The sequence below is a fragment of the Tiliqua scincoides genome, chromosome 2 (assembly GCF_035046505.1).
Source record: "Tiliqua scincoides isolate rTilSci1 chromosome 2, rTilSci1.hap2, whole genome shotgun sequence".
Classification (NCBI taxonomy): domain Eukaryota; kingdom Metazoa; phylum Chordata; class Lepidosauria; order Squamata; family Scincidae; genus Tiliqua; species Tiliqua scincoides.
In genome coordinates this window covers 186,822,427-186,836,007 of record NC_089822.1, presented here as the reverse complement: position 1 = coordinate 186,836,007, position 13,581 = coordinate 186,822,427, and the positions used below count along the sequence as shown (strand labels likewise).

Genomic DNA, 13,581 nt, shown 5'->3' with positions numbered 1-13,581 from the left:
CATACATGGCACCTGACAATTTTCTCTCCTATCCCTTGGGCATACACAACAAAGTTTCAAACTGATAAACAGAACATTGATGCCAATGTTTAATGACTACAGCTTTGGATGTTTCACTAGTGGAATAATCCATTTCCCCCTTGGAGACTTGTAATAAGGTCAGATCAATACATACACATTTTCTATTGCATTGTAATCGTTAGAGTATTTCCTCTGTACAAAGAGTACTATGAAATTTCAACTTGGTTTTTCTGCATTTTTTACCTTAAAAAAACCCCCAAACACCAACATCTCATATGCTTCACAAAATGTGCGATTCCAAATAGATGTTAAATGAGGTTCTATTGCAAAGAGACATTTAATGAATTAAAAAAAAATAGAAAAAACAAAATCTCCAGCCCCTAATAGGAGTGCTCCTATTCAGGAATCCAATAAGCCTGAAAGAGGAGTTCGGTAGTGCTGTTGGGGCTTACAGAAGACATTGATTTTCTTTCCCATCCTCTTGAGACTTTCCTCTGTGGTGCTATATAATGCCAAAGTAGGCCAATTTCTCCCCCCTGCTTTATTGTCTTAAAAAAGGCCAAAACTTTGGCTAAACTGACCAAACATGGCTAAACTCAGTGGCGTCACTAGGACTCGCGTCACCCAGTGCAGGAGGCCTGCACATCACCCCATGCAGTGGGCAGGGCAACGCCCCAGATGTTGGGCATGGTGATGTACCATCGCCCCGCCCCCACTGGTTTTTTGGCTGTAGCTTTTGTTAGAACACAGATATTTCAATGTGGTTTGTTTCTTTGCATTCTGCATGAAATTACGCATTGATTGATATATAACATGATGGTCTTATTCCTCCAAATTCTGATTTTAGTTATTTTGAAAACTTGTAGAGTCTCTCTCTCTCTCTCTCTCTCTCTCTCTCTCTCTCTCTCTCTCTCTCACTCTCACACACACACACACACCCACCCCGTGTCAACTTACTAACTTAACCTTATTGAAGCAGTTCTCAAACTTTTAGCACTTGGACCCACTTTTTAGAATGAAAATCTGTCCACGACCCATTGGAAGTGACGTCATGACCAGAAGTGACATCATCAAGCAAATTAAAATAAATAATTATAAATAATTAAATTAAAATAAAATAAATAAATAAGGGGGAGCCAGTCCTGTTCCACCAAGTGAACTTGCTCTGAAGTAAGTCCTATTGTGGTCAATGGGGCTTACTCTCAGGAAAGTGTGAGTGGGATTGCAGCCTATGAGCCCAATCCTATGCATGTCTACTCTGAAGTAAGTCCCATAGTGGTCAATGGACCTTACTCTGTAGTCTGCCTGCAATAACACTCCCCAAAAAGAATCAGTGAGATTTCCCAGTTTAAAGTTCTTCCATTTCAGGCATATCAAGACCCATCAGGGTTTGCAAGTGCAGAATAGAAAACTTTCCTCTTACCAGTTGAAACCTCTTTTCTTTGTCCTTTTTAGTGGGGGGGGGGGGGGGGGGAGGATGCCTTCTGGAGCAATTGTTGCACTCTAGCTCCATAGGACACCATTCTGGTGTCCTCACATTCCCCTTTGCCTGGCCTGACCACCAGCCAAGGCACGTCTGCCTACCCACAAGTAAACGCGACCATGAGGCTGCTTCACTTTACATAGGGCTCCACAGATTCGCAGCTAGGAAGGAGGGACCTCCTTCTCGGGTGTTTTGGGGGGCTGCATTCATTGGATCTGGATCATTCTGATGTTGTTGGAGTCCTCTCTGCCTGCCCTTTCCAAAGGACTAAGGCAAGTTCATCTACTCGCAAGTAAACACAGCCATGTGGCTTCGTTCCAGGCTCAACAGACTGCAGCTGGGAGGGAGGAACCTCCTTCTCGGGTGTTTTTTTGGGCTTCATTCATTGGATCGGGACCATTCAGGTGTTGTTGGATTCCTCTCAGCCTTGTCCTATGGCAAGTATGCCTACTCGTGAGTAAACACGTGATACCGCTCACTTTCATTTTCCATAGGGATCCATGCATTTTCTCTTTCCGTTTTTTTGGCCATAACGTTTGAACAAAAGGAACGATTTCAATTCTGTTTTTTACACTGCACTCCACTGGATATTCCACATCCAATGGTGTATGGCACGATGGGGTAGCTCCTAATGCTGCAATTTTAGTACGTCACCCCCCTGGCGCATCACCCAGTGCGGCCCGCACCCCTCTAGTGACGCCACTGGCTAAAGTGACCTCCGCCATACACTTAAGATTCATACTGACCACTTGATTTCCAGTTACATTAGAACCTTTCCACATCTCTAGCCTGCCAATTGCCATAAAATAGTAGACTGTGTTGCTGAGCTGCCCTGTGTCACTGTCGTCCACCCACTACCACCTTACCCTGCAATATGAGGCTAATGAACTATATTGGCATGGTAATTTTTTTTTAAATCTTCAATAGTTCTAAAAATTTAAATTTTTCACAAGAGGTTAGACCAGACTTAAAAGAGGTTAGACCAGACTTAAGATTCTACTGTGTCAGTGTGTGGGACACACTGATGCCCAGTTACAGCTATGCCAGAGTCCTGAATTACTTCATTGTTTTTATGAGCAGTTTTCACTTCTGATCTGTGGAGGAGGGCAGAAAATGACAGTCAATGTGGTCCTAGAAGTTTCTTTCCAGATAATATGAGCTACTCTACAATTTCCTAATCTCTATGCCCACAACATTCTGTAGTTCCTGAAAGTTCACTGGGCCATTTTGGTTTTTCTGTTTGCTTTAAATCTTACTATTTAATTGAGAGACATATCCTTCTGCACACCTAGGAAGTCCTTCAAGTTTACAGCAACTACCACCTTATGATTAGGTGACCCCTTTTTGCCTCTAGGCATTTTATTATCCAAGTTTCGTAGAAGGGTTGATGTGACTGGTTCAGTATAACCACATGCTCAAGGCCTCAATCCTATGCATACTTTCCTGAGAGTAGGCCCCAGTGAAATTAATGGGACTTACTTCCGAATAAAGAAGCCTAGGTTAGTGATCCAAATCAGTAAAGCTTAGGTTAGCCTTCACTTTCTCTTATACTAGAATAGTATCACCCTTAGTAGCTTCATGGACCCATTAACATATAGCTGTAACTAATTTTATTTGTATATAGATTTTAAATCTAAATTTCTCACACATACCACTAAAAGCATACAAAGGACAACTACAGGTCAACACTCATTATCTGGATGGCAAAAAAATGCACTATAGCAAATTAATTTTAAAAACTAGGTTTCTTATCTCTGGTGATTTAAAACAGCCTTGTTGACCTTTTGAAATGCACACAGAGGCAATCTGTCTGTCTCCAGGCCCTTAGGCTTCATTAGGAGCCTCCTCCCTTCACCAGGAGCCCCAGCAAGGGGGAAAGAATGGAGAAGGTGATAATCACTGCTCAGGGGGAAGGGAGGAGTGAAGCCTGCAGAGAGAATATTGATGGATTGTCAGCCGCTGCCCTCTCTGGCATTATTAAATTACTGTTTTCCTTTAATTTAAAGGGCCCTTCTCATCAACTTGGAGATAGAAAAATCTGTGGATACTTAGGTTATACCTGTAATCACTTGCATGACTCTCTCTGCAACAGTAAAAAGCAGTTTTTTAAACTGTGATTTTAAAGGGGTGCAATTTTTCCCTTCTTCAGGGATCAGCACATTCCTTCTCATTTGCAGGGGTCATTCGTGTTGAGTCAGATCCGTGTATAACAAGGCTGGACCTGTATATTAAGTCAATGGGACTTCTGAGAAGGCATGTATAGAATTGTACTGCAGTTCTTATACTATGCAGAATATTTCAGACAGATTTTAATTCATTTTTCTGCATCCAGCAAGTACAAGAAGACACCATGTTTTTAGTAATTCATGGACCTGTACTCGGGTCCCAGTGTTCAGAGAATCAGCCTCTGCTCCGATTTGCTCAGATACATTTTGCGGAAGCAGAATTTTGTAAAGCTAGCAGCTTTTCAAGGCTGACTTTGCATGTCATGTGGCAGCTGTGAAGCAGGAAGCACGAGTGACATTTCCACACAACATGCAGAGTCGTTCCACAAAAGCTCCTCTTTTTTTGCTTAGTGAGTGCTTGTATACCCCATGCAATACTTGGTGCTCTACTACATATCACACCTTTGAATATTGCTCAATAAACTTTGCCTTCCAGCAGAAAGTTAAGATGGGAATATTCTTCCAATAGCTTGTTTCCTTTTTCTTTCTTAATATCAGGAGTAAAGGAGGCAAACAATTTTTTATAATTTTATATACAAAGGAATTTTAAAATTCTCAAATTACTCTCAAATTCTCTCAAATTACTATTTTATTTCTAGCAAAATAAATTATCAAGGGTTTATAGACATTTATTATCTCTATTTTTATAATTACTGGTTTGCCACATAATGTGCTGACCACATTGCTCATAAAGTTTGGTTTTGGTAAGATTTACTTTCATACCTAAATAGATAGTCCAGGATTTTTACTGCATGGAATTTTGACCTGGTGCTAGAGACCTACAGATCATTCCTTCATGAACAGAGGTGTTTGAAAATGGTGTCATTTATTCTACTCAATGCGATCACTCCACTTTCACTTCTAATGAGCTGGGGAGCCCTGCAGATGCTCGCACAGGGCTCCCAGCACCCCAGGACGGTTGCTGCAGGGACCAGCGAGTGCATCCCAGTTCCTGTAGCCCCCCTGAGCGGTGTGATCCTGGGGATCACGTCACTGCCTCCTCCCTGCCTCCCCCTGTCCCCTCCCCTTAAGGGGAAAGAGGCCAGGGCCTTCGAAAACCATTTGTGCCTACAGGTGAGTTAACAGATGTTTGCCACATAAACTTTAAGAGAAGACCCCTCCCCCCAAAAAATCTAGCGATCTCTTTTTCCCCTTCACTCTTTTAATTTCCTTATGAACTGAGACTATATTTTTATGAGATATTATTAAAATTCTCTGTCAAAACTCAACATCACTCTTCAAGAAATTTTAGAATTTCAGGTCTGATCAAAACTAGCACCTTCTCATAACTACCAGCAGCCCCCTGGTCCAGAGAAGCCAATCTGAGTGTGGATCAGCTCTCCTGAATGTACAAGAGACTACAAAGGACAAGAGATTCTCATATCCAGTACAAAATATTTTATGAGCCATGTTTTTCTATCAACTAGTGATCAATGCTGTCAGTTCTAGAGGTGCCAATAACTCGTTGAGGGGAACAGAGAGTTGATCTCAGTTGTCTTCTTTACCCCTCTGCTTGTGGAACTAGTGACAAGCACTGTTACCTTGGACAATGGTGATCACTTCTTAGACAAGCCTGCATGTGTATGTGTGTCTGACAGCAGGGGCTGTCAGACACAGGGGCTGTCAGACACAGCATTCTGTTCTTCTTGATGTTTCTTGGATCAGGCATCATAACTTTATAAATAGAAGAATTTGATCTCCCCGCTTTCCCCCCCCCCCCAACATTACCTATGTGAATTCACATATGGAAATTTTATTTCAGATATTACACTGTTTTCAGCCCTCCACCATCATGCCTATACAATATCCCGCACAACCCTAATTATGCTTACTCCCTCCAGCTCCTTCCAGGTTCAACGGGACTTACTCTTTGGTAAATGCATTTAGGACCGCAGGTTTAATTACTTTTGAGAAGAAAATAAAAATTCCAGAGGAAATGTGGCTAAATTGTTTAGTTTCTTTTGCCTCAGTCTGTTAGAAAGGTATGCTGTTATTTCATTCATGACTTCTCCTATTGTTCTTTTATCTCACACTGGTAATTTTCTTTCTTTGTCTGAATAAGAGTTTTTTTTAAATTAACAACAGCATTTACTAGCTTTCGTGTGGAAAACTCCTTTGATCTTTGATGGAAAAAACTCTTCACCCCCCCTTTTTGTGTTTATCCTTTTGGTTGTTTACAACATCACCTCAAAAAAGGAATATCACAGCACTGGAAAAAGTCCAGAAGAAGGTAACTGAAATAATTGGGGCACTTTCCCTGTGAGAAAAGATTATAGTATCTGGGGCTTTTTCACTTAGGAAAAAAAATCACTTAAAAAAACAGGGAAAAAAATAGGAAAAAAAACAACCCTACCACACAGGGTTGTTGTGAGGAAAAAGGAGAGGAAGAGCTATGTATACCACCCTGAGCTCTTTGGAGGAAAGGTGGTATAGAAATGTGAAAATATTTTCACTCAGGGTAGTGTGCATAGCTCTTCCTCTCTTTTTTCCCCTCACAACAACGCTGTGAGGTAGGCATATGATTTTCCCCATTATTTGACTTTTTTTCCTAAGTTTATAAAATCATGCATAGTGTGGAAAAAGTGAATAGAGATTCCTCCCCTCCTGCCCCCCCTTCTCTCAGTCTTAATAGTAGAAATTGGGGTCACCAACAAGAGACTGTACTTCTTCATACAACATAATTAACTTGTGGAATTAACTAAATGAAATCCCTATTCAGAGACAGTTTAGACTCCAGTGCCAATTGCTAGGGAACCAACAACAGGAGAGACATGTTGCCTTCATACCTTGCTTCCCAAACACACATTCTGATCATGTCAAGAAACAGGATGCTGAACTAGATGGACCTTTGCTCATCTTATGTTGAATCTGAGATGTACCATGGGTTTGATCTGCTCCATTTTCTCTCCTACCTATCCTCAATACATTTTCTACCACTGAGACTTTATACCATTTCCTCATAAGCATCTAAAATTCTACCACTTACATCTGATGCTGCAAGTGTTGTTTTCTCTAAAACGATTGTTCGGCATCACCTGTCTGAGAAACTTGCTGTTTATAACTTCAACATTAGGCAGAGCCAACAGGACACAGGACACTCAAGCCACCCAAGCAAGTGAATAAATCTAATATGTAAGCAATCACTTTCTGACCATTATTCGCTCATCTGTAGCAAGAGGAGTGTAGAAACAGTATCGCGCATGGGAAAATGGTCAGAAGTTCTTGGGCATCTATCCTTTGGTGTCTGCATACAGGCTTCTTAAATAGGATACATGTAGACAGCAACACAATCCAGGTCTCTATTTTCATCCCTCAAGTGCCAAAAAGTGTGTTTGAGGCTGCAATTCAAGGCACACTTACTGAGGAGTAAGACCCACTGGATATTTACTTTTGAGTAAACATGCAAGACTGTACCACACATTTAATAGAATACTTGGAGCTAAGTTTTCATTGAAGTACATGTATGTAAAAAGAAAACCCTATTTGATTAATTTATGAGAGGCTTGTTAATAAGAATATTTATATACCACTTTTCGCCCCCCCCCCCCCAAAAAAAAGATAAAGTAGTTCACACAGCAAAATAAATAGTTTCCTGCCACTGGAAGGGCTTACAATCTGAAAACATTTATAAGGAACTTGGGAGTAAAACAGCAAACAGAAAAGGACACTATTTTACTAAATATGTCTTTCCTTTTCAAGTAATAAATACTGATAGATGCTACCTGTAGCACAGAAGCAAGTGAACTCAAAAATGCATAAATAACTGCAACCACCTTCCTGTAGTTTAGATACACAAAACACGCCAACCCCAAAACACATCTGCATGGAGCTTGTCCTTCTGATGCTCACAGAACCTACTGAGTGGGCTTAAGTCATACCCTGACACTTGCAGAATTAAAATAACGTGAAAGGATGCACTGTTGCCATGCTGCTCACTACTAAAATGGTTTTATAGCACATAGCCACTTTTTACGGAACTGGCTTATTCAGTATTTCTGTTTACAAATGGCGCTCAGTTGTCGAGCACCTTCATTGTACTCAGAAGGGCCCAGGTTCAATCCCTGACATCTTGAGGTAGGCTGGGAAAAGATCCATTTGGGAAGCCTGTCTGTGTTTACAATACTGAGCTAGATGGCCCAATGGTCTGATTCAGTATAAGGCAGCTTCATATATTCACAGGATTACAGTTTCTAAACTAAACAGAAAGATTTTGGATCTGCTTAAGACGAATGTGAATGAGATCACAAGACAACTTCAATATGCAGAAGGAAGTCCCATTCTGTTCAGTGACATTTATTCCTAGTAAGTGTGCAAAGAATTGCAGCCTTAGCCATTGCTATCCCCAGCAGAATTTCAAAATGCAATTACAAAGAGTATACAAGGAACTGAATAAATCTGAATCAGGCTGGTACTGGAGCAAACGGGGGGGGGGGGAGAGCACCTACCCTATCGACATGGCTACTGTAGGTACACAGCTTCATCTATGTGAGAAAAAATATAGCTTTGATATTAGATGCTACAACGTGCAATGAGTACTGAAATAAAGTTCCTCTACAACCTATAACTGTATGCAATAATGGTAGAGAAATGACTTAAAGTCAGTTTCTACTCTGTCTCTGGATCCTTGTGAAAACAAAGCGGGTCCTTCAGTATGAAAATCACTTTCCCCAAAAAACATTTGCCTTCAGGAAATAATCTCACAACCAGCCTATTGTGCAAAGAGAATTGGGAAAAAAATAAATAAATGAGAAGTAAAGCTGAGCTCCTGAACACACTTACAAGGGGAAAAAGGCTCATTGAAGTCAGTGGAGTTTACAGTATTTCTGAATAAACATGCTTGGAATTGCCCTATAAAGTCCCTGAATGCACATGACCCTCATCCCCATACATGCATGCTCATGAATGAAAACAAATCTTTAGCACTCCAACCCTAGTTGCCTGGAAGTTCCATTTAATTTCAAAGACATTGACTGATAGGTTCTGATCAGCTTAAAAACCAATAGAACAGAAAATCTTGAACCTGTGAGATGAAAGGAAAAAATAAGTACTCAAAATTAAATAGCAATGTTTTATTTAGACTATATTGCATTTCTTCTTTTACTATTTTAAAAAAATCCCTTACCATTTGTCCTTGGTACATAATATTAAAGATGTTTGGGACAGAAAAGCATGTGCATGAGCATTGCAACTACTGTGAACTAATAAGTATGATGGTATGAAATATTAGAAAGCTCCATGAAACCAAGGGGAAGGTACTCACCAAAGGTGACATCGATCCATTCGACAGGTAAGGGTCAGAGAGCATGAGGAAAGGGTATCCAGAGTAAGCTGATCCTTTGTACATCCCTGGGTCCTGATGTTTCAAGCCTGTTAACATTAAAGTTGAAGTTCAACATTTGAATGTTGCTTTAGAGCTGATTCCCACTCCTCCCTCTCCATGCTTGCAGTTTTATAAAAGGGTGCTCCATTTCATCTCTGCATAGCTGCATGTTTAAAAATGACAACACTATTCAGTCTGACTGCGATGTGTTTTTTTTTTTTTTTTTGCAGGCACAACTGAATGTCCCCATCATCGGTAAAAAAGAAGCCACAAATGGGATTATGCTTGAGTGTGTGGGATGGGACTGAAGTTGAGTACCCTCCATGGGATTAAAGTTGTGTGGGACTGAAGTTGTGTGTTCTCTGCCTTCCACCTTTCTGGATCTGGTACATGTTTTTGCTTAAAGCAGATGAGGTGAAGAGACTCCCTGCTTGGGGACTGAGTTTCATTTCAGACATTGGCACTGCACCTGTCTTTCCTTCTGGAGGTTGCTTGGATTCCTGACTGATCTCCCATCCCAGTACTTGTCAGGCCTTGACCTGCTTGGCTTCAGAGGCAGAGTTGCATCAATCTAACTCTGCACCCCTGCCCATTCTGCATTTCTTCATTCTGCTGTGAAATGTTCTATTAAAAGTCATTGTGGCCTGGCCCGCAGGTGTACACATTTGGTCCCTGTTGCACATACGCAATGGGCAGCAATGACTTAAGCATCTTTCAAATACTTGACCATTGGGAAAGGTAGAAAACTGTTCATATTGATTCAGTTTCAGTGGGAGTGACTTATTAAGTTTAAATCACCAGTGCTGAGGTAGCTAAGGGCTTCAACTACCAATCCAGAGTCCCTCCCTCTCGTTTGCCCCCCTTGCATGCTTTGATTTAGCAGCAAGGCATTGATGTTTTCCCCTTGACTACTGTTGCCAACCCCCCCCCCTTCAGTTCAGCAGGAGAGCAGAGGGGAAAGGGTGGGCAGTGGGAAGCGGGAGAGCCACGGAAGAATGAATGGATTCTGAGCACTCACCATCTTCCATGTGATCCGGGAGTTTCTCCTGATAAACTCTTTGAGGATCTTGCAGGCGCCGGATTGCCTGTGTGGAGGGTGAGAAAGAGGAGGGAATCAGGGGTGGGAGGAAAGAACAGTTTGGCCTACTGGAATGCCCCGGGGCTGGCGAAAGAGAGAGTCCTTTGTGGTGGGTGCAGCGGGGCTCCGTCCCTCTCTCACCTCGGCATGGGCTCCTCCTGCCGCCGCCGCCGCTCCACTGGAAGCCTGGTTGCTGCTGGTGCTGCTGCTGCTGCTGCTCTCGGACTCGTTCACCAGGGATGACTTGAGGTCAGCCAGATCGCCCTCGGTGAAGACGTTGGCCTGGATCTTCTCCTCCTGCTCGCCTTCGTCCTTGAAGGCGAGCATCTCGTCGTTGGCCCCCAGATCATCCCCGCCGCCGCTGTTGAGCTGGGGCATGTTGCTTGCAGCAGGCGAACTTCTGGGACGAGGAGGGCTGGCTGGGAGGAGGGAGAGCAGGGCTTTGCAAGGGGGGGCCGGCTGGCTGCTTCCGCACCTCCAGGCCACCAGCCTCCTCTTTTGATGTGGGGCCAAGGAAGGCGCTTTGCACCCAAAAGGGAGGACCAGACAATCCCAGCGATCCAGGCAGTCAACCCCCTTGCTTGCTCGTCCCTCCCCTCCCAGCCCCAGGAAAGTTTGATTAAGTAGTAGCAGCAGCAGCAGCGGCGGCCAGTCCTGCCCGTGTGAGCAGCAGCAGCCGCGCGCCGGCCGGAGCGTTCTACTGGGAGAGGCAGCGAGCGCCTGTGAGTGCGCGAGCCGCAAGAGAGCCCCAGCCAAAGCCTTGCGACATCAAAGCAGCCGCCGGCTGATTGACAGCTGCGGGGAGGGGCCGGGCGACTCTTTTCCCCCGCAACGCGCTCCTGCCTTAAAGAGACAGCTCTCCGGCAAGGCCAGGAGGGAGGATGATGCCCAGGGCAGGCAATTAGAACCTGTACTGCTCTGATGGGGGAGGGGAGGGGTGGGGGGAGGAGGGAGAGGGGAGAATGGACCAGGCACGAAAAAGGTCCCCCAATTTTGCAGCTGCAGGACATAAAACAGCCAAGGGTCAGAAGAAGAAACGGAGCCTTGTGTGTGTACACGCAAATACACACGTGTGCATGCAGTGCACAGAAGCTCACTTGCGTCCGAGCCCAATCCTAGGCATGTCTGCTCAGAATTTAGTCCCATTATAGTCAATGGGGCTTACTCCCAGGAAAGTGTGGATAGGACAGTAGTCTTACGGCCCAATCCTAAGATGGTCTACTCGAAAGTAAGTCCCACTATGTTCAACGGGGCTTGCTCCCAGTGTGCATGGGAATGTAAGCCTTCGACTAAAATGCTATTCACACTTTCCTGGGAGTAAGTCCCATTGAATAGAATGGTGCTTACTTCTGAGAAGACATGCCTAGGGTTGGGCTCTTGAAGGTGTCACAAACCTCTTTATTTGGTGTGCCTGCGGGTCTTAGAAACCGATGCACGCTTGCTGGGTACAGACAGGTCTCACACTGCCTGAACTCCGGGGAGTCGCTTCTGAATCAAGGACCATCCATCGGAACTACATTGGGAGTACTGTGGTTGCGGATATACTAAAGCTCGCGCTGGGATCCTGTGTTAGGGCGCTCTATAGTGCATCGTGATCCAGCAAAACATGACGACCCTGCCCAGTTGTTGGTTAGTTGCCTAAGGCAGCAATCCTATTCACACTTTCCGGAGAGTAAGCCCCATTGATCATAATGGGACTTACTTCTGAGTAGACGTGCATAGGATTGGACTCTGAATCACACGGACCAGTCCTGATCCTTTTCAACAGCAAACGTAGAAACAACTTCAAGCGAGGGGGATGTTCATGAGGATGATGATGATAATAGGATCTCGACCCCTATAATGTGTGTTCCGGACACCGGTTTTCTATCCATGCCTCAACGTCCAGTTATTCATAGCATATTCAGGCTGCGATCCTGTGCACATTTATTTGGGCGCAACTACTATAGAGCACAATGTGGCTTACTACCAAGTTAGCACGCATTAGGATCTGGCGATCTGCGTTTGCTTTTACACTTTACAGCGTTTCTTATGGCCCTGAAGTCGGAACATTGTTGCGCACTGAATGCCCCCCCGACCTATTCGCTGCTCCTAACTGGGATCACACCTATCTCCCAGTTCAAGCCCGGACACATTGTCTTGGAAGCAGCCCCCCATTCCGGGGAACTGGTTGGCAACCTTCAGTCTCGAAAGACTATGGTATAAGACTACAGCACCCGGTATTCCCAGGCGGTCTCCCATCCAAGTACTAACCAGGCCTGACCCTGCTTAGCTTCCGAGATCAGACAAGATCGGGCATGTGCAGGGTACTTTCAAATAAAGAGACTTATGACCCCTTTTATTATATTTATTATTATCTTAATAAATAAATAGAACATTTTTCCCCCCAACTCAACTCAAGTTTTCAACAAAAGGGGCACTAGCCAAGCCCCATGAATGAGTTTTGATGACAAGAACCCAAGGTGAAATCCTATGCCCATTTACTTTGGGAGTAAGTCCCATTGAGCCAAGTGGGGATTTACTTCCGAGTAACCACACCTGAGCTTGGACGACCTGTTAGAGGTGAATCTCTCCCCTCCCCGCACACACACTCCCCACCCCCATTTTTCTTTCTGTGAGCCCAAGCCTATTCATATCTACTCAGAAGCAAGTCCCATTAGAGTCAATAGGACTTACTCCCAGGAAAGTGTGGATAGGATTGGGCTGTGGGTTGGCGATTGATTTCAACAGGACTTAAAGAATCGGGCCCATTCTGTGCTGGTGTAAACATCTGGCCTTCCTGGAGTCTGGGAGGACAGCGATGCTCTCTGTGTCTGTCTTGGAGCTTGTCTGTCGCTCGCCTCCTGCCTCCCCGCGAAGAAGGCAAGTCTGCCCAAGAAGTTTTCGGGAATGATCGCCTGGGCAACATTCCCACGACAGTCCTTTAGACGTTCCTCCTCCCATCTGCTTCTCGGATCGCGCGATCCCTTCCGAAGCACAGGCGGCGCACTGGATATCCCAAAATTATGAGGTTCCCCCGACTTGCCCAGAGGGCACGTTTCAGGAAACATGAAATTAACATCTTCTTAGTCAGTTTCCAAAACACCGGGCGCTTGTCTGGGGCGTCATCGAAAGATCTGGGGCGGGTTGTCTGGGTGGGGGAAGGAAATCTCGCCCCGCTTCCCTGGAGATTCCTACTCCTAGATCACGCTGGGGACAGAGCAGGCGACGGTGTAGTTAGTGTATGCAAGGGGGGGTTCAGGGAAACAGCCACTGCGCTCCCTCCCTCCTTCCCCCGGGGCATGCTAGAGCTGAGCTGTGCAGATTTCCCGTATGGTTTGAATGACTCCAAGTAAATAGGTCTTTAGAACTCAGCATCGCAGGTAATTGTCACTTTCAACACCTCAATTACCTCCAGCACGTCCGCTTGGGTTGAAAGGTTGTGTTCCTCTGGGGGAAAAGATCTACTTGGTGG

The 13,581-nt window shown here is 44.4% G+C and overlaps 1 protein-coding gene and 1 pseudogene across 1 annotated transcript in view; both read right to left on the bottom strand.

Moving 5' to 3' along the window:
- The window catches only part of TCF7 (transcription factor 7), a 150,189-nt gene extending 139,684 nt beyond the window's left edge, over positions 1-10,505 (bottom strand). Inside the window, exons 1-3 of the mRNA XM_066614867.1 lie at positions 10,269-10,505; positions 10,068-10,134; positions 8,990-9,096 (exon numbers count right to left, since the gene is read on the bottom strand). Coding sequence (XP_066470964.1) covers positions 8,990-9,096; positions 10,068-10,134; positions 10,269-10,505 — 411 coding nt within the window. The remainder of the gene's footprint in view (positions 1-8,989; positions 9,097-10,067; positions 10,135-10,268) is intronic.
- A 1,826-nt stretch (positions 10,506-12,331) lies between these two features.
- LOC136642962 (5S ribosomal RNA) lies at positions 12,332-12,451 on the bottom strand (annotated as a pseudogene).
- Positions 12,452-13,581: the final 1,130 nt, after the last annotated feature.